This window comes from Macrobrachium nipponense, chromosome 21, assembly GCF_015104395.2.
Source record: "Macrobrachium nipponense isolate FS-2020 chromosome 21, ASM1510439v2, whole genome shotgun sequence".
NCBI lineage: Eukaryota > Metazoa > Arthropoda > Malacostraca > Decapoda > Palaemonidae > Macrobrachium > Macrobrachium nipponense.
The window spans coordinates 26888381-26912506 of record NC_087212.1 but is presented as its reverse complement, the minus strand read 5'-3'; the positions used below and the strand labels follow the sequence as shown (position 1 = coordinate 26912506).

The 24126-nt window shown below is 42.6% G+C and overlaps 1 protein-coding gene across 1 annotated transcript in view; it reads right to left on the bottom strand.

The window, feature by feature from the left end:
* LOC135197856 (activating signal cointegrator 1 complex subunit 2-like) overlaps positions 1 to 24126 on the bottom strand; it is a 283256-nt gene that overhangs the window by 169357 nt on the left and 89773 nt on the right. The window contains exons 4-6 of the mRNA XM_064225038.1: positions 23069 to 23267; positions 14235 to 14432; positions 2148 to 2350 (exon numbers count right to left, since the gene is read on the bottom strand). Of these exons, the coding sequence (XP_064081108.1) occupies positions 2148 to 2350; positions 14235 to 14432; positions 23069 to 23267 (600 nt within the window). The remainder of the gene's footprint in view (positions 1 to 2147; positions 2351 to 14234; positions 14433 to 23068; positions 23268 to 24126) is intronic.

Genomic DNA, 24126 nt, shown 5'->3' with positions numbered 1-24126 from the left:
AAAAAACTTGTGTAATCCAGGAACTATTGGCATCTGTGCTTGCTCAAAAGTTATTGTGGGGGCTCCCACAATGCCTTGGGCATTCTGTGAGCACATCATTTACTCTTCCAACCCAGTTTTGACTGTCAGAGGGGTGGTTCGAGGTGGGGCCTTATATGCTAAGACCTTAGGTTTGTTGGTTGTGAAAAATACAAATTGATTAAAAAATTTGTCATATGTTCATTTACGAAACAAACCTTTGGTCTTATCATTAGGATAGACTTACTCATTGGTGGAAGGTAAATATCCTTAACTGACTGGAGTTTGCCATCTGTAGTACATTTCCGAATAAAAATATTCAGACAATCGACTACAACCTCAGAACCTATGATATATGAGAATCTATTGGTTTACCTCTCTGGGTGTTTACATAGGAGCAGGTTTTACTGTTCATTCGCAGTGTCCTAATGATTTTGTCAAGCTTTCTTTCAAACTCTTCCACAATGTTGCTATTTACAACTTCTGGTGGCAGTTTATTCCATGTGTCACATATCTTGTATGTAAAGAAGTTCCCACTATGAGATGTGTTGCATCTCCTCAGTTCTAGTTGCCGTCCATTATTTCTTGTCTAATTTTTGTTTAACATAAATAGGTTACTGTCTACTTTTGTTATGCCTTTCAGTATTTGGAATGAATGAATGAATGATTGGAAGTTTTCTGGCATTCAGTATTTTGAATGTTTCGATTAGTTGTCCTCTGAATGGTTGTGTTTCTAAGCCATACATGTTCGGGCTTTCTAGTCGTCTTTGGTAACCTAGTTGCCTGATGGATGGAATTAACTTTGTGGCTCTTGCTTTTACCCTTTCTAACCTATTTATGTCCCTTCTCAGTGTTGGTGACCAAAACTGTACTGCATACTCAAGATGAGGTCTAACTAATAATGTGTAAAGCTGCAGCACCGTTTCCTTGTTTCTGTATTTGAACTCTCTTTATATATCCCACTACTTTCTGTGCCTTCTTTCCAGATTTTATGCACTGTTTTGTGATTCTAAGTTCTTGATAATAATGACTCCAAGGTCCTTTTCTTGTTCTACACTATTTATGTCATTTCCAAGCAGCATGTAGTTGGCATGAGGGTTGTTTGTTCCTATTTGTAACAGTTTACACTTACCAAGTTAAAAGGCATTTGCCATCTTTTTCACCACTCTCCTATTTCTTTAGATCATTTCTTAAACTTTCTACTGTTCCTGGGTCTGCTGCATTTACACTTAGTTTGGTGTCATCTGCATATTTGGCTATCCTGCTTGTTAATCTATTATAATATAAATAAAAAACAAGAGAGGGCCAAGGACAGAACCCTGAGGAACTCTGATTGTCACATCCGCCCATTCTGATTCTTCACTGTTTATCATGACTCTGTTTTCTATTAGTTAGCCAATCTTCAATCCAGTCTGCTGTTTCTCCTACAATTCCTAGTTTCTTATGTGGAACTTTGTCAAAGGCCTTTTAAAAATCTAAGTAGAGTATATCTATTGTTCTACTACTGTCATAAATACCAAGCATGTTATGGAAAAACTCCAAGAGGTTTGATAGGCATGATCTGTTTTGTCTGAAGCCATGTTGACTGTTTAACAACAGGTTGTCTATCAACGTGATCCACAATTTAATTTATCTGCAATTATGGACTAAAGAATCCTACAAGGGAACAATGTTACACAGATTGGTCTATAATTTCCTGGCTCTTCTCTTAGACCTTTTTTGTAAACTATGGGCACATTACCTAATTTCCATCGTTGCTCTGCCATTTTTCTGTAGAGTTTATATAGGTAAGCAACTATCTCAGCTTTTAACTCATGGGATTTTCTATGGTCAATTTTCGGGATTTAGTAAGAAAATAATTCAAGCAATAACACACAACCAAATGACTCAGGTCAGCCATTAGTATGCCAAACCACTAACTTTATGAATTGATGCCCTACTCTCCTCAAAATGCTATTGGTTTTTCGAGCTTTTCAGTTTTTAAAACTTTTCGGTTTTCATAATTTCAGATAAAGGACTGCATCCCTGTACATTACTTAGAAACGAACTGAAGTAGCAAACCTATGCACATCAAGATACCAATTTCCTCAAAAACATACTTGAAAGTAAATAGTGAGCACACAAATTACCTTAGTTCAAAGGAAGCTTCATGAAAATATTTACAAGCTGGGGAATGACACATGAGGAACATTTTTATCGACATTAAAGTATCACTGAGGAATAGGACTATGCCATGGACATCCTCTATAGACAACTGCCTATTTGAGCTGCTCAGAACAACAGGCAACATGTTTTCTGCTACTCCTAACTTATCTTCAATATTATCAAATGCCTGAAAGTAAAAAAAAAAAAAATTAGTCCCATCAAATACAGATACAGAAGTCCCCAGTTATCAGAGATCAGATTTAATGGGGCTTGTCTAGTGCTGAAATGCGACAATTTCTGGTTATTGGCGCCGATACATACAAACCTAGGGCCTTAACAATAGGAATTGCTCGAGGTGTAGCCTGGACACGGCCGCTGAAATCTTCAAACAAGGCAGTTCAGTACAGTAGTGCCTCAGGTTATAAAATTAATCAGTTCCGAAGCGGCCTTCATAACCTGATTTTTTCATATCCAGAACTACTTTTTACATGTAAATTGCCTAATTCGTTCCAAGCCCGACAAAAACACCAAAGTAAATTTTATAATAAAGCTAAATTGACCAATAAACAATGAAATACAACAATTTGGACCATTCAATACCTAACCTAACTGTTACTGTACCTGTAAATAAAGTGTATTAGTGTACAGGGTACAAGAAATACTGTACGTACATGTATGTAGTAAAATGTGGAACCTTACCTTTCGAGTGAGGCGATGTCCGAAAGTGGCGACAGGAGGAGGAGGAGGACAAACAGCAGAAAACATGAACACTTAACTTTACGAAACACATTTAAAAATAGTAGAAAACATTAACATCTCTTGAAAAATCTCTTGAAAAGATGTTTTGTATACAGCTTCTTGAAGTTCGATATCACTTGCTGGTCCATGGGCTAGAGAGGGGTAGTGTTAGACGGAAGATAAAGAACCTTGATGAAAGAATACTCCACTAGGATATCTTCCTCAAGACCTGGAGGGTGAGCAGGGGCATTGTCCAACACCAGCAGACATTTCAGATTTACCCACTCGGTGAACAAAAGTCTCATTGCCAAGGCTTTCGCATTAGCCCTCCACATCACTGGAAGCTTCTCCTTTAGCACTTTGTGGGCCTTGAAGGCTCGAGCAGTCTCTGAATGATACACAAGTAGGGGCTTCACCTTACAATCCCCACTGGCGTTAGAACAAAGTGCAAGCGTTAGCCTGTCTTTCATAGGCTTATGCCCGGGTAGCTCCTTCTCTTCCTCCGTGATGTACGTCCGATGAGGCATTTTTTTCCAAAAAAGGCCAGTCTCATCACAGTTGAAGACTTGCTGAAAACTGTAGCCTTTCTTGATTGTCATCTCGTCGAACATCTTAACAAAGGCTTGGGCTGCTTTCGTGTCCACACCACCTAATTGATCCCAGTCCGTTTACGAAATTTATCAACCCAACCCCGAGAAGCCTAGAAGTCTGGGGTTGCCTTCGATGTCCCTTCTCCTACGTCGTCTTCGTCCTGAGCACTCAGATCACCGAAAATTGCGCTGGCCTTATGGCAGATTGCCATCTCGGTTATCGTATCGCCAAAGATTTCCTTGTTCTTAATCCATACGAGAAGCAGCCTCTCCATCACATCATGCACGTGACTCCTCTTGTTGGAAAAAATAGTCACGCCCTTGGAAGGTGTAGCTACTTTGATGGCTTCCTTCTGCTTAAGGATGGTGCCTATTGTCAACGGATTTCGGCCGTATGCCTTAGCGATCACACTCAACCGCATGCCAGCCTCATACTTCTTGATTATCTTCATCTTCATCTCCATAGAAAGCATCTTCTTCTTTCCGTGAACTTTAGCAACATTTTTGGGACCCATGGGTAATAACGTAAGTAATTAAGTTCACACAACACGATAAAGTAACTTACAGTACAGTAGGGCCTCGATAATCACGGGGGATAGGGCCCAGAACCCCCCGTGATAAGTAAATACCCGTGTTATCCTGGCAACCCCCTCAAAAATTGCTTTAAACTGCCTGCTTTAACAATTAACCCACCATAGACCACTAATTCAATGTTTATAACTGCCTACTTTAGTTCAAGCACCAAATATGTCTTCAACTATCACCTTAAACTAAATTCAAGACAGTTTCAAAGTTATTCTTTCCTATCTTCAATTTCCCCTTCATCAGATCAGCAAACAAAAGTATATTACCTAACAATTCCTTTCTATTTTCATGATTTGGCTGCTGCACCAAACTAAAAGTACATAGTAGATCTATTTCGTGAATGAACATATTTATGATAAAAAACATGATTTACTGTGATGATTACAGCACCCAACTATAATATTAATGTATAAACAGCAAAATACAGCAATAAAAATCTATTTTAGTCGTTTGTTTACGTTCAGAATCAGCTGATGGACTTTTATTACTGAAAGAATTATTTTGGAAAATAATTTAGTTGCTAAAAGAAACTAATTTATTAATGGAATTATTATTTTTTTAACCTTGTACATAATTGTTTATGATATTATGATACAGTAATTCATATTTCATAGAGAGAGAGAGAGAGAGAGAGAGAGAGAGAGAGAGAGAGAGAGAGAGAGAGAGAGAGAGAGAGAGAGAGAGAGAGAGAGAGAGCAGCTTAGGACGAGAGTAACTGTTGACTATACTCAGTTTTTTTCCATCTGTCCATTGGCCTGCGGTGGTCGCGCATGGTAACACTGCGTCCCGAGCTTTATATAGTTCCGCATGTGTAAGTTTAGGTAAATAAAAGGATATTTGGGTGTACATTTGCAACTGAAAAGTGTTTTAATAATTTACTGTATAAGAATTACACCGTTGATATTCGAAATAGGATATAATTTAAAGCCCGGGATGCAGTGGTAAATTGCGCTGACACCACAGGCAGATGGACAGTTGGAAAAAAACAAAGTATAGCTAAGCTCGAGAAAAACATTATGAAATTTGTATTTTAAATATTTTTATGGTGATAAGAAATGAAACATCGATAGTGATAAGATAAGAAACAATAAAATATGGCAACACATGTACCTACAAATGAGTATTATAGTTTTTTTCTGTGAGAGAGAGAGAGAGAGAGAGAGAGAGAGAGAGAGAGAGAGAGAGAGAGAGAGAGAGAGAGAGAGAGAGAGAGAGAGAGAGAGAGAGAGAGAGAGAGATTTTTTGCTATTTACGTTCATATTTGAAAATTTGTAAATGAGTTTATCCTAAAAATGCATTTAGTCATGAAAAGAAGAAGAAAACACAATAATTAGTGAATCTTGCTCTATGATAAAATTCGTGATTTCGTTAATTTTCCTGGATATAGTATTTGGGCTCCACAAAAAATGTAAGTAAAGTGATTTATGATAGAGTTTAGAGGATACTTATGTAAAATATATTGTAGTTTGTAGAACGGTGTAACCACTATCACATTGTGTAAAAATAGTACGTACGAACGAGACTGTAGGTTTGGTGACGTCACGGTGATCATACGTATTTTTTCCATGAATGATGTTACATTTATTGACCGCCTCATCTTCCCAGCAGTATTTAATGTATTTTATTTCTAAAAGAGCAGCCATATTCACCAAATATCAGCTGATTTTAGGTGGGAACCCAAAGCACGCCAGCCAGAGATAGGAATTTCCTGTTATAAGAGGGGGAAAATAGACTCTTGCCAGCTTTAGGGACGTATCCCAGAAGGGAAGGTGTAGGTAGCCAGATACTTATTAGGCCTACGTCTTAAGCTCCTTTTCCTGTGAATCCTTTGCTGGCTGTATGTTCTGTTTCCAGGATGCCCTGCTCTTGGGGGGTTAAGCTGAACCCATCCCCCATGAAACACACCTGCCTTCGACCTCGGTCTCCTCCAGTCGTGACCTCGGACGGATGTCCCAGCCAGCCTAGCCTTCCATTTAGGCCAACCAACTACCAAGGGCGTTACTGGCGCGCCCAGACCTGAGACAAAGCCGACGCCGCATTTCTAAAAAGGTCCACTGATCATGGCTTCCAGGTACGTCGGGTGAAACAGTCATATTGCCAGTTCCTTATCTCCTAGTTTTGTAATTACTCCCCACTTCTCAAAATTCAAATTTCTAATTCTCAAATGAACATTACTTTGTTCCTCTCACTGCCTCGTGGCCGCATGCTTCCCTTGTGTGATCGTCTCAGACAAATGAAGTCATTGAATATTTCTTTTAACGCTAAGAGTTCCTCCCCAGTGGGTTAGACAAAGTGAGTACCTGTAACTTGTGCAAGAAGTCTTTGATTATTTTGTGTCTAATCTGGGATTTCTTCCAGATTTCCTGAGTCACGTGTCCAAGTCTTTGCGCCCGCAAGTGATGCTTTACCGCAAGACATATGAACAATTTTGAAAACCAGCTTTTACGTGAACCGCATTTTTAGCTACTATCCCCTTTTGAGAGATAATATTGGTCCCACGTGTGGACAAGTTGCATTTACTTTCCCAGGCTATTAAGCAGCCTCCTGTAAATAAATGTATGTAAAGTAATTACATAGCTGAGTTTTCTGGCAACCTCCTCTAGAGTAAATTAACACTATAAATCCTTTTAAGGTAAGTTTGAGTTCGCTTACGTATTTGAGCCCCTTCAGGCCAGAGCTTAAAACGTAACAATGAATATACGTACATTTATGATAAAAAATAGTTACTGTACTTATTACAGTACCATACTGTAATATCAATGTAATCACATCAAAATAAAGTAATCAATACATAATGTAAACTTGAAGAGGCTTATTATGAAGATATGCCAATAATATATAAGATGTGTTTTACTATGAATATATGACAATAATATATAAGGTAAAAATGGTTTTACGTTTATGCTTCGTCGCCGATCGCAAACAACAATACGATAATCTATGACATTATCGTTTGTATGACTGCAGTTGATTACATTGTACCAAAACAATAATGAAGTTCGAATTGAAAATTAATGTTTTCCTAAATGCTATTACTACTGTAATTACACTACTACTATTAACATTTCTAAAAGGTTAACGAATGGCAAAGGTCGCTGTGAAGCAATGTAACTCTCAGTGTTTACATTTCTGCTGGCCACTCAATTACAAGTTGATGTCAATGATGTGGAATTATTCAATGAATAGGCTATATATTATGAAGATATGCCAATAATATATAAGGTGAGAATGGTTTTATGACCTTTATTGTCACTTAATATCGTATTGTGAATCTGTTCATGCATTTGCTGGTTATCGGACTCGGATGAGGCTTAGCCTACCACGTACAAGACCGCAATGCTGCGATTCATATCAGCGATATAGACTGAGAAATGGTCCAAGGAAAAACCCGTGATTAACTGATACCGTGATTGCTGATCCGTGACTAAGCAAGGCCCCACTGTACAACGGAAGCGAAATCACTAACACAAATTTCCGTTAACGAACGAAATCTACGTGCACGAACGAATTCCATGAGTGTACAATAACGCTGCCGAAACGAAATGGTCAAGGAACTCCCTTACGTAGATGCATGATGGGATAGATGATGACCAATAGGAGACCAGGATCTTACGGCGGTAACTAGCATCAGGAACCAATGGGAGAGCGGGAGGATGGTGGCGAGTCTACTGAGTTGGCGGTGTGCGAGTTTTAAAATTGTTCTCGGCGCCCGGGCAAATCTCAGACTTTACAGCACACTCTTTTGCGACCTGAATTATTTTCGTACATAAAGCAAAAAAAATCTTCATCTTTGCCTTTGTAACCTGGATTTTTCGTACATAGGGACTTTTGTATGTAGGGGTATGACTGCAGTTAACTACTGGTCCAGTCGTTGGTAGTCCCTCCAACTGGACATAAACATTCCAATTTGCTTTTGGCTCAGGTACATATTGAAGGGTGGCATGAGGTGAGTACTTTGTGTAAAGGACTAAGTTTGTATAATTAGAAAAAATACAATTTACTTTCCAAATTCACAATTTACAAACCATCAGTCCTTTTACAATAGAAAGACTCACTGATTGGTGGGTGGAATCTGAGTGAGCTCCAGTGAACCAACTGGGGTTCAGCCCCCCTGAGATTTCCTTCCTAGTAATAAGAGCGAGGAGGGACTCCAACCACTGGCATCTGATCGGAGTTAGGGAACTACAAGATCAGAATCAGTCTTCTGGGTTTTTCTCATAAGGGAGAGAGATAAGTGTCCCTCTTGTAGGAAAGCAAGGAACCATATGTCAGAGACTATAAAGTAAGTACAAGTTATGGGTTTGTCTTATGTCAGGCCCCCTTTCCCGGCCTTATAAAGGAAAAGTGTTGGATATTTGCTTCAATTAATTAATTAAAAGGAAATAGGTAGGTTACTCTAAGGAGTGTCTTACCTGCATCTGTGTTCAGTCTAGCATGTAATGGTCCATATTACTCTCTACCCAGAGGGAAAGTGTAGGATGAGAGATGAAAGGAGAGCCAGTCACTCCAGAGTCATGCTCATTCATACCGTACAACAAGGCAAGATGAAACTCTGTCCAGTTAGAGGAGCTGGGTAAGCTACACAACTTGTTGAACAGCCACCAATGGGCAATATCTCGAAGGTAATGAGAAGTAAAGGCAGTCTGGCGTGCCCAAACCCGCGTTTTCAAAACCTGTTGAACTGACGGGTTCTTACAGAATGAGAGGGACAGGGCAATGCCCCTGACCTCGTGAACCCTCAGACAACGTGTACCAGTGTTGTCGCCAGCAGCAGAGTACGCCATGCTGATCATCTCACAAAGCCAGAAAGATCTGTGTTCTTGGACATCTCTTTCTTGGAACTACCAGTACTAAAGAAGTCGTCAACACTCAGGCCGGAGATGACAAGTCATCTTCACGTAGCGCCATAGTGCTGTAATGGGACAAAGTAGCATCTCGTCTGGATCAACATCAATGAAGTCACTCTGGGAGGGAATGGGGATGGTGAAGGACTCGAATCTAGTGTCAGGGACCAATGGATTCTGGGTCTTTTCTACGAACTCCAGGATGAATTCCAGCATAACCAATCCCCATCTCCTTGAGTGTTTAACATCAAAGAAAAACCATGTAATTCACCTATTCTCTTCGCCAATGCCAAGGCCAGCAGAAAGACTGTCTTGTGGGTCAGATCCTTGTCTGAGGACTCTTGATGTGGCTCGGACAGGGCACAAATCAGGCTCTGCAGTGCAAGTCACATCCCATGCAGGAGGTCTGAGATCCCTGGGTGGGCAAGAGCTCTCAAAGCTCCTCATGCGCAATGATATCTCGAAGGAAGACGAGATAGCGACACCCTTCAGCTTCAATACTAGGCCCAGTGCAGCCCTGTAACCTTTTAAAGCTGAGATGGAGAGTAGCTTCTCTTGGTGAAGGTATACAAGGAAGCCCACAACCTATTGAAGAGTGGCTCCGACAGGAGAGATACCCCGTCTATGACATCAACCACAGCAGACTGCCCGCTTTCCCTGGATGTATACCAATGTAGACTGTCAGAGGTATCCTGCCATCTCTGTTACTGCTCGACGAGAAAAGCCTCTCGCTCACAAGAGATGGTGGATGACCTCCAGCCATGATGACACAGGGACTACTGCCTGGTAGTACCGTTCGACTTGCGGTGGGCACAGCAAGTTATGCCACGGGGGAATCTCTCTTGGTGCCTCATACAGAAGAGCCAGAAGGGCAGGATACCAAACGGCCGGGGCGTTTGGGCGCCACCAGAATCATCCGAAGAGTGAGTGATCCGCATCCTACTGATCACAGTTTGAATCAGGCAAAATGGGGGAAAGGCGTACACTGCCAGGTTGTCCCACGGGTGTTGGAACATGTCCTCTGCAGCAGCCTATGGGTCCAGAAGAATGGAGCAGAAGATCTCCTGCTTCCTGTTGAACTGGGAGGCAAAAGAGTCTATGAATGGACACCCCCATAGGCTGAAAAGCCTTTCTACCACGTCTTGGTGAAGGGACCATTCGGTTCCTATCACCTGATTCTGGCAGCTGAGATTGTCTGCCACTACAATCCTCTTACCTGGAATGTACCTGGCTGACAGCTCTACCAAGAGAGCTGCTCCCCACTCGAATACCTGCACTGTCAACAGGTGAAGATTGAGGGAGGCGAGCCTTCCTTGCTTGTTGATGCTTATCAACAGAGTGTCACATTACCCATTCCCAAACCTCTTGGAGAACTAGAAAGGCTGCCTTGAGTTCCAGGACATTAATGTGAAGGTACTTGTTGTGAAGGTTCCACACTCCTGCAGTCAGCAACTCCTCCAGGAGTGCGCCCCATCCCTTGTTCAATGCGTCTGAAAACAGTAGCATGACCGGAGGGGGAGTGGAAAGATCCACTCCTACAATGACGTTCCTGTCAACTAGCCACCAGTCCCAGTCTTTACTCTCTCCCTGTGAGAGAGGAACGAGGAATGACTGAGGATTGTGGAACTGGGACCAGTACTCCTTCAGTCTCCACTGGAGATACTAAAGATATAGCTGCCCATGAGGAACTAGCTTCTCCAATGATAACAGGTGTCCTATCATGATTGCCAAAGCTGAGCTGGTTGCCCCTGTCATGACAGGAACAGTCACACTGCCTCTCTAAACTTGTTGACACAAAAGTCGGAGGGGAAGACTTGTTGCTACCGTGTATCAGCAAGCCCAGGTACAACGTCCTCTGCTTGGGCTTGAGATCGGACTTCTCTCAACTTATCAAGATCCCTAGATCCTGACAAAACTTGAGTCGTAGATCCCTGTCCTGTAGCAACAGCGAATGGGAGCTAGCCAGTACCAGCCAATTGTCGAGATACCTCAAAAGACATATCCTGTGCAAATGTGTCCAAGCCAAGACCAGGTTGACACTCTCATGAACACCTGGGGAGTGGTCGAGCATCCAAAGCATAGTGCCTGAACTGGTAGACCATCTCCCGGACGACGAAGCAGAGTACTGGCGGGATGACCGATGGATGGGTATCTGGAAATACGCATCCTTTAGGTTCACCATAAGCATAAAGTCGTTCTCCCAGATAGATGCCAAAACAGAACATGTTGTCTCCATCTTGAACCGAGTCTGGTGAACGAACCAGTTCAGGAGAGAAAGGTCTGTGACCGGTCTCCATCCCCCTGAAGTCTTCTCTATGAGAAAGACTGGGCTGTAGAATCCTGGGGACCAGTCTGACACAACTTCTGCAGCACCCTTGCTCAGCATCTTCTGCACTTCTTCTAGAGCTTGGTGTTTCATGGACTCTGAGCCAAAAGACCTGGTTACTTGAGAGATGAAAGCGTTATGCCTCTTGAGTACCAGGTTCGCCCACAGGTTTGCCATCTGGTGGGCCAGGTAGGTGATAGCCCCCCCGGACTGGCAAAGTCTCCTGAAAGCCGAGTCTTCCCCTGGGATGATGGTCCTGGAAGAAGTTGCGACTTAGGACACTGTGAATGACCACAGGTCTAACCAGGAGACTGCTTATAGAGCTGCCATGGCGGTAGCTTCCAGAGTCGCTGCTCCCTGTTGAGAGAAATACTCTTACTCATCAGGTATTGTAGTGACATACCTGGACCTGCTTGGTTGGTAGAGGCCTCTCCTAAGGCATGTAGAAGAGCCTCTGGCGAGGTAGAGGAGAGGGAAGCAGCTTATCTGAGCAATTGTACCAAGGCAAATTCTCCTGTCCTGAGACAAAATTATTCACCTGATCCAAAACTCCGTCAGCCAAGGCTGACCACGGAAGTCTTCCCCGTGAGAGCACTGACGTATCAGCTCAACAATCTCACCAAAGGTCCTCTGTATCTCGGGGGTGCCCAAGTCCCTAGGCAAAGGACCCTCAAGTCCTTCAAGAGACCAGTCCTCCCGATCTACTCTCCTTGAGGGAGAACTTCGTCGGACCCCATGGATCCATATGTGCAGTGAAGTCCTAGGACCCCTCCAGGAACATAAGGCCCCAATGCTGAATCCTGTGGAGAGCACTCTACAGGATTCCTACTGTTTGCCTCACCCCTCCAGGTGTAGCCTGAGAAAGAAAAGGGAATAGGAGAGAAGGAGAGGATACTCTCACCAATCCTAGCAGTGCTGCTGTCAGCAGGGGTGAGCCAAGCCCTTGTACCAATCCATGGGGGTGACAAGAGGCGTGGGTCTAGGAGAGCATGATCGCCTCAGCAAGATGCTTTCCCTAGGAGAATCCAGAGGTTCTCATTGCACTGTAGCAGTGCTACTAGCAGCGCTGGTAGCGTTGCTGGTGGCAGCCGCACCACTGCTGGCAGCAGTGTGGCTCCCAGCCTGGCGAGAATATGCATCATCCTCACGACACATCCCAGCCATCCTCAAGATGTCCTATCCTGGAGGACAGTGACATCGATCTTGGCTCCTGACAAAGAACCAGGCTTGGTTTTTGCAGGTGGGTCTGTGCCATGGCTCGGTCCCTTCTCTCGCCCCATGGTGGAGAGAAGATTCCTCGTCACTGACTGTGAATGCACGACCTCCCTTGGAAGGTTGTACGCTCAGAGAAACTTGCGATCAAGTCTCTAACACAGTTCTGGTCCTGCGAGCAGCACCCTTGGAACAGGGACTGGAGAGCAAACCTTGGTTTGCACTCCAGAAGCTCCCGAGACTCTAGACCCTGGGGACAATGCCTCGGTTCCCTCTCCAGGAGCGGGAGAGCCAACGAGAATGCCAACTGCCTCCTCCCCCAAGGGAGAATGCAGACTCTTTAGAAATTTTGTGGTGAGACTTCTCTAGGGGCAGAGTCTACCTTCCCCCTTCTTAGGCCGTGAAGCTTTCGAGGGGGGGGGGGGGGGGGGGGGGGGGTGGGGGGGGGGGGGGGGGGGGGGGGGGGGGGGGAAAGAGGCGGCAGATAAAGACAACAACGAAGATGAAGACGACGACACCTTCTTCAATCTATTCTTCTTCAACAGCTTCTGCAGGATAGAAGTCAGAGCTCCCCTAGGAACATCAGCTAACTGGGCACCAGGAGCAGGGGCAAGAGCAGGTCTGGGGGTAGGAGCAGGGTTGGCAACAAGGACAGGTCTGGCTACAGGAGCAGGATCAGGCCCACGAGCAGGACCATTAGCGGGCATGACAGCAGGCATAGCAGGTGATGCTACCTCTGTTCAGGTGCGCCAACAGTGCCTCTACTGAAGGCATTCCCACAAGGCCAAGAGAAGACCATGCTTGGCCTAGCCTAGTCACCTCACTTGTAAAAGGAAATCGGGTAATTGGGGGGTCCCTCCTCACATAGAAGGAGTACCTTCTAAGCAAGAAGAGACCCCAAGAGGAGTGTTACCTAGGTCCATGGGCACAACCACACCCCACCAACTCTTTCCTTCTTCAACTCATCGGGGGATGAAGCAGAGAGAGAGGCCTCCCTCGAAGGGATGGCAGAAAGAACAAGACAGTTGCTGGGAGAGAGGTAGGAGGATAAGGTGTTAGCTATCATCGGTGTGGTTAGGGGCAAATTACTCCCCACCAGACAGGTTTGGGCTTCCTAACTTATCTCCTCTTCCCAGCAAACTTCCTACACTGCGAAGCAGGCCAAAGGGAACACTCCACACACTTTTCACCATTGCACTCATGAGAAGCACAAAGGGAGTGAGGGTCAACTTCCACAGAAACACAAATCTTGCCGCATTTCTTGCCATCCACCCAGGGGCAGCGCCAGTTGGGGGGCAGAGGACAGCATAAGCTGCAAATCAAGGGTATGTTGTGGATTCATCCCAACATACACATATACTACCACAATACAACACTAACTTAAGTAATAAGGAAAAATCCCACTTTGTTTGCAGATTTCAGTGGCCGTGCCCAGGCTACACCTCAAGCATTTCCTATTGTAAAGGACCAACGGTTTGTATATCATGTAGCAACAATTGCTGATTTTTGGTTATCAGGGATTTTCACTTATCATCAAGCTACCAGAAAGAACCCCCCCAATAACCGGGGACTGCCTGTACACTAACAAAAAATACTGTACGTATACTGTAGTATATATCAAAGTATCAATACTTACAAAAATTACAATTGAAAACACTTAAAACCACAGAATTATAATTTTGAAAGTTTCTTTAGACTAGATGTACCTTGACAAGACAAAGCTCTCATAAGTTGTGTGGTAAAGGTCCAAAAGTAAATATGAGCACATTCACTTACTAAAGTTATTGTGGGTATGGTTTCCGCAAGATCTGTATAATATTTTGCTTGGCACGTAAATATGTTTCCAACCATCTTGGAAATCATTGCTTGGTTTGTGTGACCATACAATACACAGATATCAAATATCTTGCATATATCAAAAATGAAGTTTTCATATATTATATCACCAAAAACTGATGGCGTAACGTGGTTCTCCTGAAACAGATAAAATTATGATTTAAAACTAGTTGTCAGCATCAATGATAACACAAACAGGTAAAATTAAATACAGTCATGACTGAAAAATTTTCATGTATTTGCACTAAATTAGAAAAATTCTGAATTATAAAAAATCAACTTCACATACAAATACAGGAGGCAATGACTAAAGAGAAATATCTTGTTTCTTTAAAATAAAATTATTGCATATTCATATAAACCCATTGCACTAATTACTTTGTATTTCAAGTTTCAGCATTTTTTACTTTATATAATTTTTTTAAACAGAACTCTCAAATTCAAGACATCCATTCTGAAACTTTTTAGAGGTCAACCATAAATCAGAAACAAATAAAAACAAGTAAAAAATGGGCCAAAGTTTCTTTGGCATAATCGAGTTTTCTGTAAAGCATGTAACGGATGAGCTGCAACTCATAAAACTTTCAGCTATGGCCTGGTGGTGGTCTATCCTATAGCAATGCCAGATGCATGATTATGGCTAATTTTAATTTTAATAAATATGATAAAACTAATGAGGCTAGAGGGCTGCAATTTGGTAAGTTTGATGATTGGAAGGTGTATGATCAACATATATAACAATTTGCAGCCCTCTAGACTCAGTAGTTTTCAGAACTGAGGGCAGACAGAAAAGTGTGGAGACAAAGAAATCTCAACAGTTTTCTTTTACAAGAAACTAAAAGTCAAGAGGAAAAAAGGTCAAAATAAATTAAATATAACTTTTCAGTAATATAGTACATAATACATTATACATGACATTCAGCTGTAATTGTACTAGCGTTTGGATGCAAGACAGCACTTATTCTTGGAAAAATAATCAAATGCATCCTTGTGTACATGATATTTCCATGCATACTTGAGTACATGATATTTGCAATAAATTGGTGCCTTTAATATTTGTCTCATGGCTCTGAAGAAATTCCTTATCAACTCAAGAACCAAACCCTCAAGATAAATATCTGATGCCAACAATCAGCTAGAGAAAGCCAACAGGTCCTCAAATGCCACAGCCCTTGCAAAAAATAAGCATACCTCAAGTCTAAAAATGCAAGGAAGACCCCTAGCATATTGACCTGATGGAGTTCACTGTCTCCATCTATAAGAAAATCAGATGAAGGAACTTGTTAAACCTGTTGATTGCCGATGATAGATATAGGCATCCAAATTTCAGTCCTTGGCATATTTATGACATAAGCAAATGTCAAAAAAGTAATAAAATAAACTATATTTCTGCATTCTAAGCACGGGCCATTTGTTTCTGCATGTAGAGGGATAAAGAAAGACGACAAGACATTTCTTGACTGGTTTTACCTGTATATGGGTATATGGACGGTACATTTCATTGCTTTTCCAGGAACTGCACATATCCGCAACCAAGATGAAGATCATTTTTGGTGACTGTTCCTGATATTTTTGGTATACATATGTAACAAGTAAGTTTATTTGTTTAGAGAGAGAGAGAGAGAGAGAGAGAGAGAGAGAGAGAGAGAGAGAGAGAGAGAGAGAGAGAGAGAAATATTTTCCTTTGTATAACCACAACTTTTGCATTACAATAACTATGTACTATGTAATTTATCTGGGAGTGCTACGGATAATAAACAAAGACTATTAAAAAATACCAAATTTGTAACTAATTTGTATTTTTCATAACTAACAAACCTGAGGTCTTAACATTAGGATTTACTAGCGCCAAGCTGGAAACCGGTAGAATTAAAATTACACTTGTGAGATCCAGGGACTAATGGCATCTACCCAGGTCACAGGGCATGTATACCCAGAATGCCCACGGCTACCTGTGACCCATCAGTTATTTTCCTACCGCCTTTAAGATAAGACGTGTTACTGTCTATCTCATTTAAAGCCGGTTTTTCAGTTTGCCCGTTCTTTTACCATTTCATTTTTTATTTTTCATTCCTTTTCTTTCTCCAAGTGTGATCAGTGTGGTAAGAGTGTATACGTGGTATGATGGAGAATTTTGCCTCAACATCGGGATCGTCTACCGTTTCGAAGAGGAGACAAAGGAAATGCCCAGGAGTCAGTGGCTTTCCATGTTCTAGGTTCCTAACTTCGGTGTCGACGGATCCTCATCCAACGTGTAGTAGGTGCAGGGAAAACGTATGTACGGTTACTAATCCGTGTTCTGTTTGTCGCGGTTGGTCGGTGGAACAGCGGAAGTTCTATGGCAAAAGCCAATACAAAAGGAAGGGGGTGACGCCATCTTTGGATGACCAAACCTTACCGGCTTCTTTTGTATTGGTAATAAACCAGGCTGCTCCTTGTGTTTCTCCACCTGCTTTTCAATTGTCTCATACCCCTTCGGTTTCTCCTAGCGGTTCTGTATCGGAAACGTCAGGAGGGGCCTTGGGTAATTTTAAGAATAATTTGCACTCTCCTTTGTTCCCAGCAAGTAGAGGGGGAGATCCGCCATCTTTGTTCCAGGCTCCTGCTACTCAAGCGCATAGGTTAGATGGTACGTGGTCAGCGCTAGGCCTACCAGGCGTACCAACCTTGGATGGTCTGCTTGCGCATTATATGACGTCACGGTTCCAGCAGGGTCCGGCAGCGCTGAATGTTCCTCATCCCCCTGGCTTGCAATTTATGGGAATTAATGCCGCGGCTTCACCATCCCACTCAGTATTTACAGCGATGCAGAACGTGGGAGGTAGTTTGGCAGCAAACGTGCGGTTGCCAGCAGAAACCTCTCAGTCTCTCCCTACGAGAGGGATGACGTCACAACATACGTCACACTCTGATATGGCAGGCGTGATGACGTCACAGACCGATTCTCGGCCTTTTTCGCTGCACCCAGACGCTAATACGCCTTCTGACCCGTCAATGCAAACTGTAATGCAGAAATTACAGGATATAGAGAAGAGAATGAATAAGAGAGACAAAAAGAAAAAGTGTGATTCGCCTTCTTCGTCTTCTTCCTCTAGTTCGGCGTCATCGCTAAGTCCGATAACGTCACGGCGAGCGCCAGTCAAGCGTTGGAGGAGGATTCGGGAGTTCCTGGCGGATTCTCGGGCTAAGAGGAGAAGAATCAATTCTTCCTCTTCTTCGGACCAAGACTGTCATTTCCAAGTCAGCAAGAAGGTCGGAAAATCAGTGGCTATTAAGCACAAGGTTGGCAGACGAAGCCGTTCGCAAGAATCCGAACAAGCGAGAGGGGTGACGGCCGGCGAGCTAGCGGCTGAGGCGGAGTTGCCAGTTCGGATCTCAAAAACTGCGATACCTCTGGTAAAATCGACGTTGCCGGCGAAAGGTGCAGCAGAGGATGGAATGCAGGTCCCAGTTTCGCCCGTAAGGCCGTTCAAAATACGTACGAAGGACAATAAGGCTCCTATTAAAAGTACGAAAAATAGGGAGTTGGCAACCTCGGCGGATACGTTCGTGGAAGGCAGTGTCCGTCTGGATAGAAGGTCGAGGCCGGGCTCGCCAACGCTCGAAAACGATGCCAATGCTAATAGAGACGAACTTATCTCTGTCTTAAGAGAGCCTTCATCTTGGAGATCTAGACGAGATTCTCGCTCTAGATCCGTGAGCAGAGAAAGAGTGAGACGTTCTCGTTCCCCTGCTGACTATCCGCGATCGAGCCAACAGCGGCCAGCAAAGATCAAAGAGACCGCGGCCGTAGGGGCAGGCGGCCGTGGAATTCCGGGCCGTCTGTCAGAAGATAGAGGCGAGACAACATCCCTTGTGACGGAGAGTAGTACACTAGAGCCGAGAAGGAGAAAACAAGAGTTTCTGGCCTCGTATGCAGAGGTTATTGATTTGATTCGTCAATTCAATAGCCTTTCGGAGAAGACAGAAACACCGGCCAGTATGCTTCCTCCTGGAATTGACATGGCGTTTGGACTAAAGAGGGATACCAAGGTGTCGTATGAATTGCCTTGTTCGAGTCATGCGGAATCGGTCTTGCAACACGTAAACGCAAAGATTGCAGGGAGGGATAATTCCTTAAGATCTAATAGATCATTTAAATTTATTCCCCCTCCAATGATAAAGCATAGGAAATATTATACGACACCGAAGGTCCCTTTGCTGTCTAGACAAATGAACCCTAATGTTGTAAGGTTAAGGCCTGGATTAACCTTGGATCAGGTTAAAATGGAGTGCCCTTCGATGACGTACCAAGAGGCTGCTACGTTAAAAGCAACAGCTTCTTCTGTCTTTCAGGCTGCTTCCTGGTTAGACCTTTGGTCAACAGCAGTGGCGAAAATTGCATCCTCGGAAGCAACAAGGAAAGTAGTGGATGAACCATTGTTCATTAGATTACTACAGTCAGGTTCCAAGGCGATTGCGTACCTGACAAACGTAAAGTGCCAATGTTTGGGCAAATATCCTGCTAATGAGGAGAGATGCAGCATTGGCTAGACTAAGCCGCAATGTGGATTTGGATTCCCTGTTAGCAATGAGGAATGGGGATATCTTGGAATCGCAACTACTGTTGCCAGAGGTCATACTGGAAGAGGCGATAGATAGAAGAAGGATGGACACTAACGATAGGTTGGTGCAACAGGCAGTTAGGAAAACGTCTAACAGTCAAACTACTCCTTTGGAGGGAAGACAACAGCAGATGTCTCGAAAGAAGACAGTGAGACATAGCATCCCTAATAGAGTCACAAGACCCTCTTCCCCAAAGAGGATAACTCATCGGCCCTTTCACAATAGAAACAACAGAGGAAGGGGCAATAGGGGAAGAGGGAGAGGCTCAAGAAGATAGGATGGGCGCCTCCCATCACTCGGCCACACCAGTGGGGGGTTGCCTGGCAAATCACTGGAAGGTGTGGCAGGAACTAGGGGCAGAGCAGTGGGTGGTGGATGTTCTCAGGATCGGGTATTTGATTCCGTTCGAGGTAACCCCGCCCCTGACAGATCAACCATTACCCCACGTCACTTATGCAAATGTTTCTGAGGGATGTTCCCAACTTTCCCATATCTCATAGATTCTACTCATTATTTCACCTACATTCAGTTATTTTAGATATTTTTATAATAAAATAAAGTTTCACATATACCTACCAAACAACTACATAGGTGTAAGCTTTTTTACCTGGCAGTCGAAAATTCAAATTAATTATTGGCAGCCCCTGCTGCCGTTAGTGCAGGTTACAAAGAGACCCACCCACTTTCAGGAACAGCCAGTGCTGCTGAGCTAACTATCATCAATGCGTTGAGCCCCAACATCCATCTGTGGGGAAGAGGGAGAGCTCTGATTATGTAATTGTTTGGGAAGTATTTGTGAAACTTTATTTTATTATAAAAACATTTTCACATTAGTGACTTACCAAACAATTACATAGCTGAATCCACATTCGAAGGAAGGTGGGTAAATGGAGATATAATTTCTTAGATAAGTTATTGATTTAGAAACAATAATATGCTCACATTACACAAAATGCTTGCAGTGCCTTACCTGGCGAAAGAGCAGCTGCAGGAGAATGCTGCCTCTGGCCAGCACTCTCGTCACCTGTAGGAAACATGGCAGTAATGGCCAGGGTCGTCCCTACTTAAGTGGAATTTTGCAACCATGGAGGTTCACCTGTGGTTAACGAAATAAACACCACTTTGCCCTTGCCCTGGGTGAAGACCAGACAACCAATACAAAAGACCATCACCTATACTAAAAAATAAGAAAAAACCTAACCCCTAACTAGAAAAAACTGGAGGGTACTCCGGGTACATTACATCCACAGGCTTCCCAGAGAACTTGATAACCTTAACATATAAGGCGAGAAGATAGTAGAGGGAAAGAGGTCTCCCTATGCTGCTTCTCCCAGCATCATACCAAAATGGCCCCAAAACCAGAATCTATATCCTTCAGATAATCTGAAGAAAACACTGATTTTGACCTTCAGAATGTCATTTGCAGGATGGAGGATATGGACATAGTATGTCTATAAGCTAATGAAGTCACCACTACACGAATTTCATGAGCCTTCACTTTCAATACATTATGAGTTTCATTTTGGACTTGAGCATGAGATTCCAGAATCAGGCTTCTCAGGAAGAACAAAATAGCGTTTTTGGAGAGAGGACAAGAAGGATCTCTCGCCAAACACCAGAGACAGTTTGAACTTCCTCTTAAACTCTCCGTCCTATGCAGGTAATATCTGATGGCTCTGACAGAATGCACCCAATCTCCTTTAATAGCCTGGATTTCACTCACTCTAACAGCTGTAGCTAAGGCGACTAAAAACAAAGTCTTCTTTTTTAGATTCTTCAGAGAACAACAACTTAACTGCTCAAACTGTGGACTGGATATCCACCTTAAAACAACGTCCAAGTCCCAATCCACTCCAGGCTTCCCCTTTTTTGAAGTCTCAAATGATTTACTGAGGTGGCTGATGTCCTGACAATTCAAAATGTCAAGGTCTCTATGCTTAAAAACTGAAGAAAGCATAGACCAATAACCCTTAATAGTAGAGGTGGACAGCTTTCTAGTGTCTCTCAGAAATAACAAAAACTCTGCTATTTCTGTTACAGAGGTAGTAGAAGAAGAAGAGACATGATGTTGTCTGCACCATTCTAGTAAATATCCTCCACTTCAATTGACAGAGTTTGGAAGAACTTCTACATTTTGCAATAGCCTCTACCACTCTTTGAGAAAAACCTTTCACTCTGACAAGGCTCCTGACAGTCTGAATACTGTCAGGGCCACAGTAGACAACCCTTGATGGTACCTATCACAGTGGGGTTGTTTGAGAAGGCATTGACCTTGTGGCAGTAGCCTGGGGAAGTCCACCAGGATCTTGAGGAGGTTTGGGAACCATTCTTTCCTGGGCCAGAATGGGGCCACGAGTGTCATAGACACATTCTGATAGGATTAAAATTCGCTGATGACTTCTCTCATACGATCAAAGGGGGAAACGCATACACGTTGAGACCCGTCCAGTCCAGAAGCATCACATCTGTTCTTCATGCTTGTGGATCTGGAACAGGAGAACAAAACATTGGAAGGCAATTGTTTCTTGGGGTGGAAAAGAGATCTATGGCTGGTTTCCCACCAATAGTCTCTAGGAATCTCGGCAAACTCTCTCATTAAGAGTTCACTCCGTCAGACGGACATGGTACGAGCAGCTCAGCTCATCTTGTCAAGATGTTCATTTTTCCTTGAAAGAACCTTAGAAGAAGAATTATCTTCCATTCATTCACCCAAAGAAGGTCTTCCACCACTTCGTTGAGAGAGAAAATGTGTCCCTCCTTGTTTGTGGACATACAATAGCACATTGGTTTTGTCTGCAAAATTCACTACTTTCCTTCCAGCAACTAGAGGAATGAAGGATTGCAGACCCAGAAAACTTGCCTTCAACTCCTTCACATTAATGTGGAGGGTCTACTCTTGTTCCGTCCACAATCCTGAGACACTCTTGTTTCCAAAGAGAGCTCCTTATCCTCTGTCCAATGTGTCGGAGAAGAACTCTAAGTCATGGTTCATAGTGACTAGGGAAATCCCTTCCTTAAGTCTTACCTTCAAAAGCCACCACCAAAGATCTGCCTTTATTTCCTCTGTCAAGGAATCTAGTTGCATCTTCCGATTCCAATTTGCCTTCAAAAAGAAGTGGAGAGACCTCATGTGGAAACGGCCTAAGTTACAAAGCCCTCCACTGACTGAAGTGTTGCGAGGAGACTCATCCAGTCTACAGCTGAACATGACGAGTGAATTAGAATTATCTTTATACACAACCCTGTTCTCTTCGGGGAGAGAAAACCCTAAAAAGCTAGTCTAGAAACATCCCTAAATAGGGAATCTTCTGAGTAGGCGACAACTGGGATTTCTTGTGGTTTATCTTGATGCCTAATTGTTGATTTGGCATAAGGTCTTTTCCAAGTCCTTCACACACTGATGACTTGACTTGGATCTCAGCAGCCAGTCGTCCAAATAAAAAGCGGTTAATGATTACTTTCATGAAAATAATTGATCCATAATCGATTACTAACTACACACTTTATGCATCACTATAGAAAATTCTGGCATCTAGGCCTGAAAACATTTATAATGCATGAATAACATGAGCATTTCATATACTCAGACATGTATTTATTTAAAAATAATGTATAAATGTATGTACAACTTCTAAAATAATAATAATAATAATAATTTATATCAACAGCTAAGTAATTACTGGGTAAGTCACCTACACAAAATGGTCTTCTCAACAAAGTAACTTGATTCACTGTGATGATACAGTAGTGACTTGAGATGTGACAGAAAAACAAAGTTCCGTAAAAATAGCACAATTTCAGTATGCACTTCAGAGTGCAACAATCATCATAATATAAATAACAAATAAAAATGAATACAACATCAGGGCGCCAGCCGCCCCCCCTCCCCCCCCACCAAAAAAAAAAGCCAATTCCGGAAGAGCTAAGTTAAACACATGTGCAATCAACTGAATCTGCACAGGAGATCTTGTGAGAAGATGGAATGTGGTTTGGATAAGGGCAATGAGGTCTGTCTTTTAGGTGATATGACAGGTAAACTGTTAGGGAACATGGCTGTCTATAATTGAAGGGTTAATATGAAAAACATATGGTACTATGAAAACACTGCATTACTACCTAATATGTATCCAAATTTATATATGATATAATTTCAGAGGCACAATACTTACCCTAGATTCTTTATATGTAGCCATCCGAATAAAAACTAACATCACAAGTCGGTGTATGGATTCTTCAAAGGTTGCTGAAAATTCCCTGGTTGAGATACCCGCATTATCTAATGAACCATGATGGCTTCTTCTTGCATTAACTAAATATGAATCAAGGCAAGTATGTACACCAGGATCATATACTACTTTTGACCAAAATCTGTAAGTACATAAAGCATATAAATACAAACTGATGTGTACATAATCACAATGCACAAATATGACAAATTTTCTAGGACAATTTGTATTTTTTATGGCTACAAACCTGAGGTCTTCGAGATAAAACAGTCAGTGAACATTAAAATATCAAATTCTGATGAAAAATATTTGTAAGAACAAAACTTATTTTGTTGTTAAAGTCCAGCCTCTTTAATCTAGCATCCTTGGGACCAAGCCACTGGCGTACCACAAAAATGCCAGATGACAGAAATCATCCCAAAAAGAACATGGTCTTGTAAGCTCATTCCACATAGTATATATTGATATTAACGAAAGTAAAATGTTATTTTCATAGTAAAATAAATTTTTGAACATACTCACCTCATAGTTATATATATAGCTAACGTCCCTGACGTCACGGAAGAATTTCAAAACTCGCGGCAATCACCGATGGGTAGTCAGGTGCACCACATGTGCGCCCTCTACCCAGGTACATAGAACCGTTCCAACTATTCCTCAGATCTTCCATGCCCATAGTCTCTAGAGGGGAGGAGGGTGGGAATTAAATTATATATAACTACCAGGTGAGTATGTTCTAAAATTTATTTTATTATGAAAATAACATTTTCAAACATCTAACTCACCTGGTAGTTATATATATAGCTGATTGACACCTTTGGTGGAGGGTCAAAGACAGCTATCATCGTTGGAATTGACATGAGAGTTAATTAAAAACAAACTTAGGGGTTCATACCTGTTAAGGAAGCTGGCTTCAATGATATCCTGCCTCATTATGTCTGCTTTCCTTATGAGATACAGCGATCCACCCAGGGGGGTGAAGACCTCTTGGAGACTGTCAA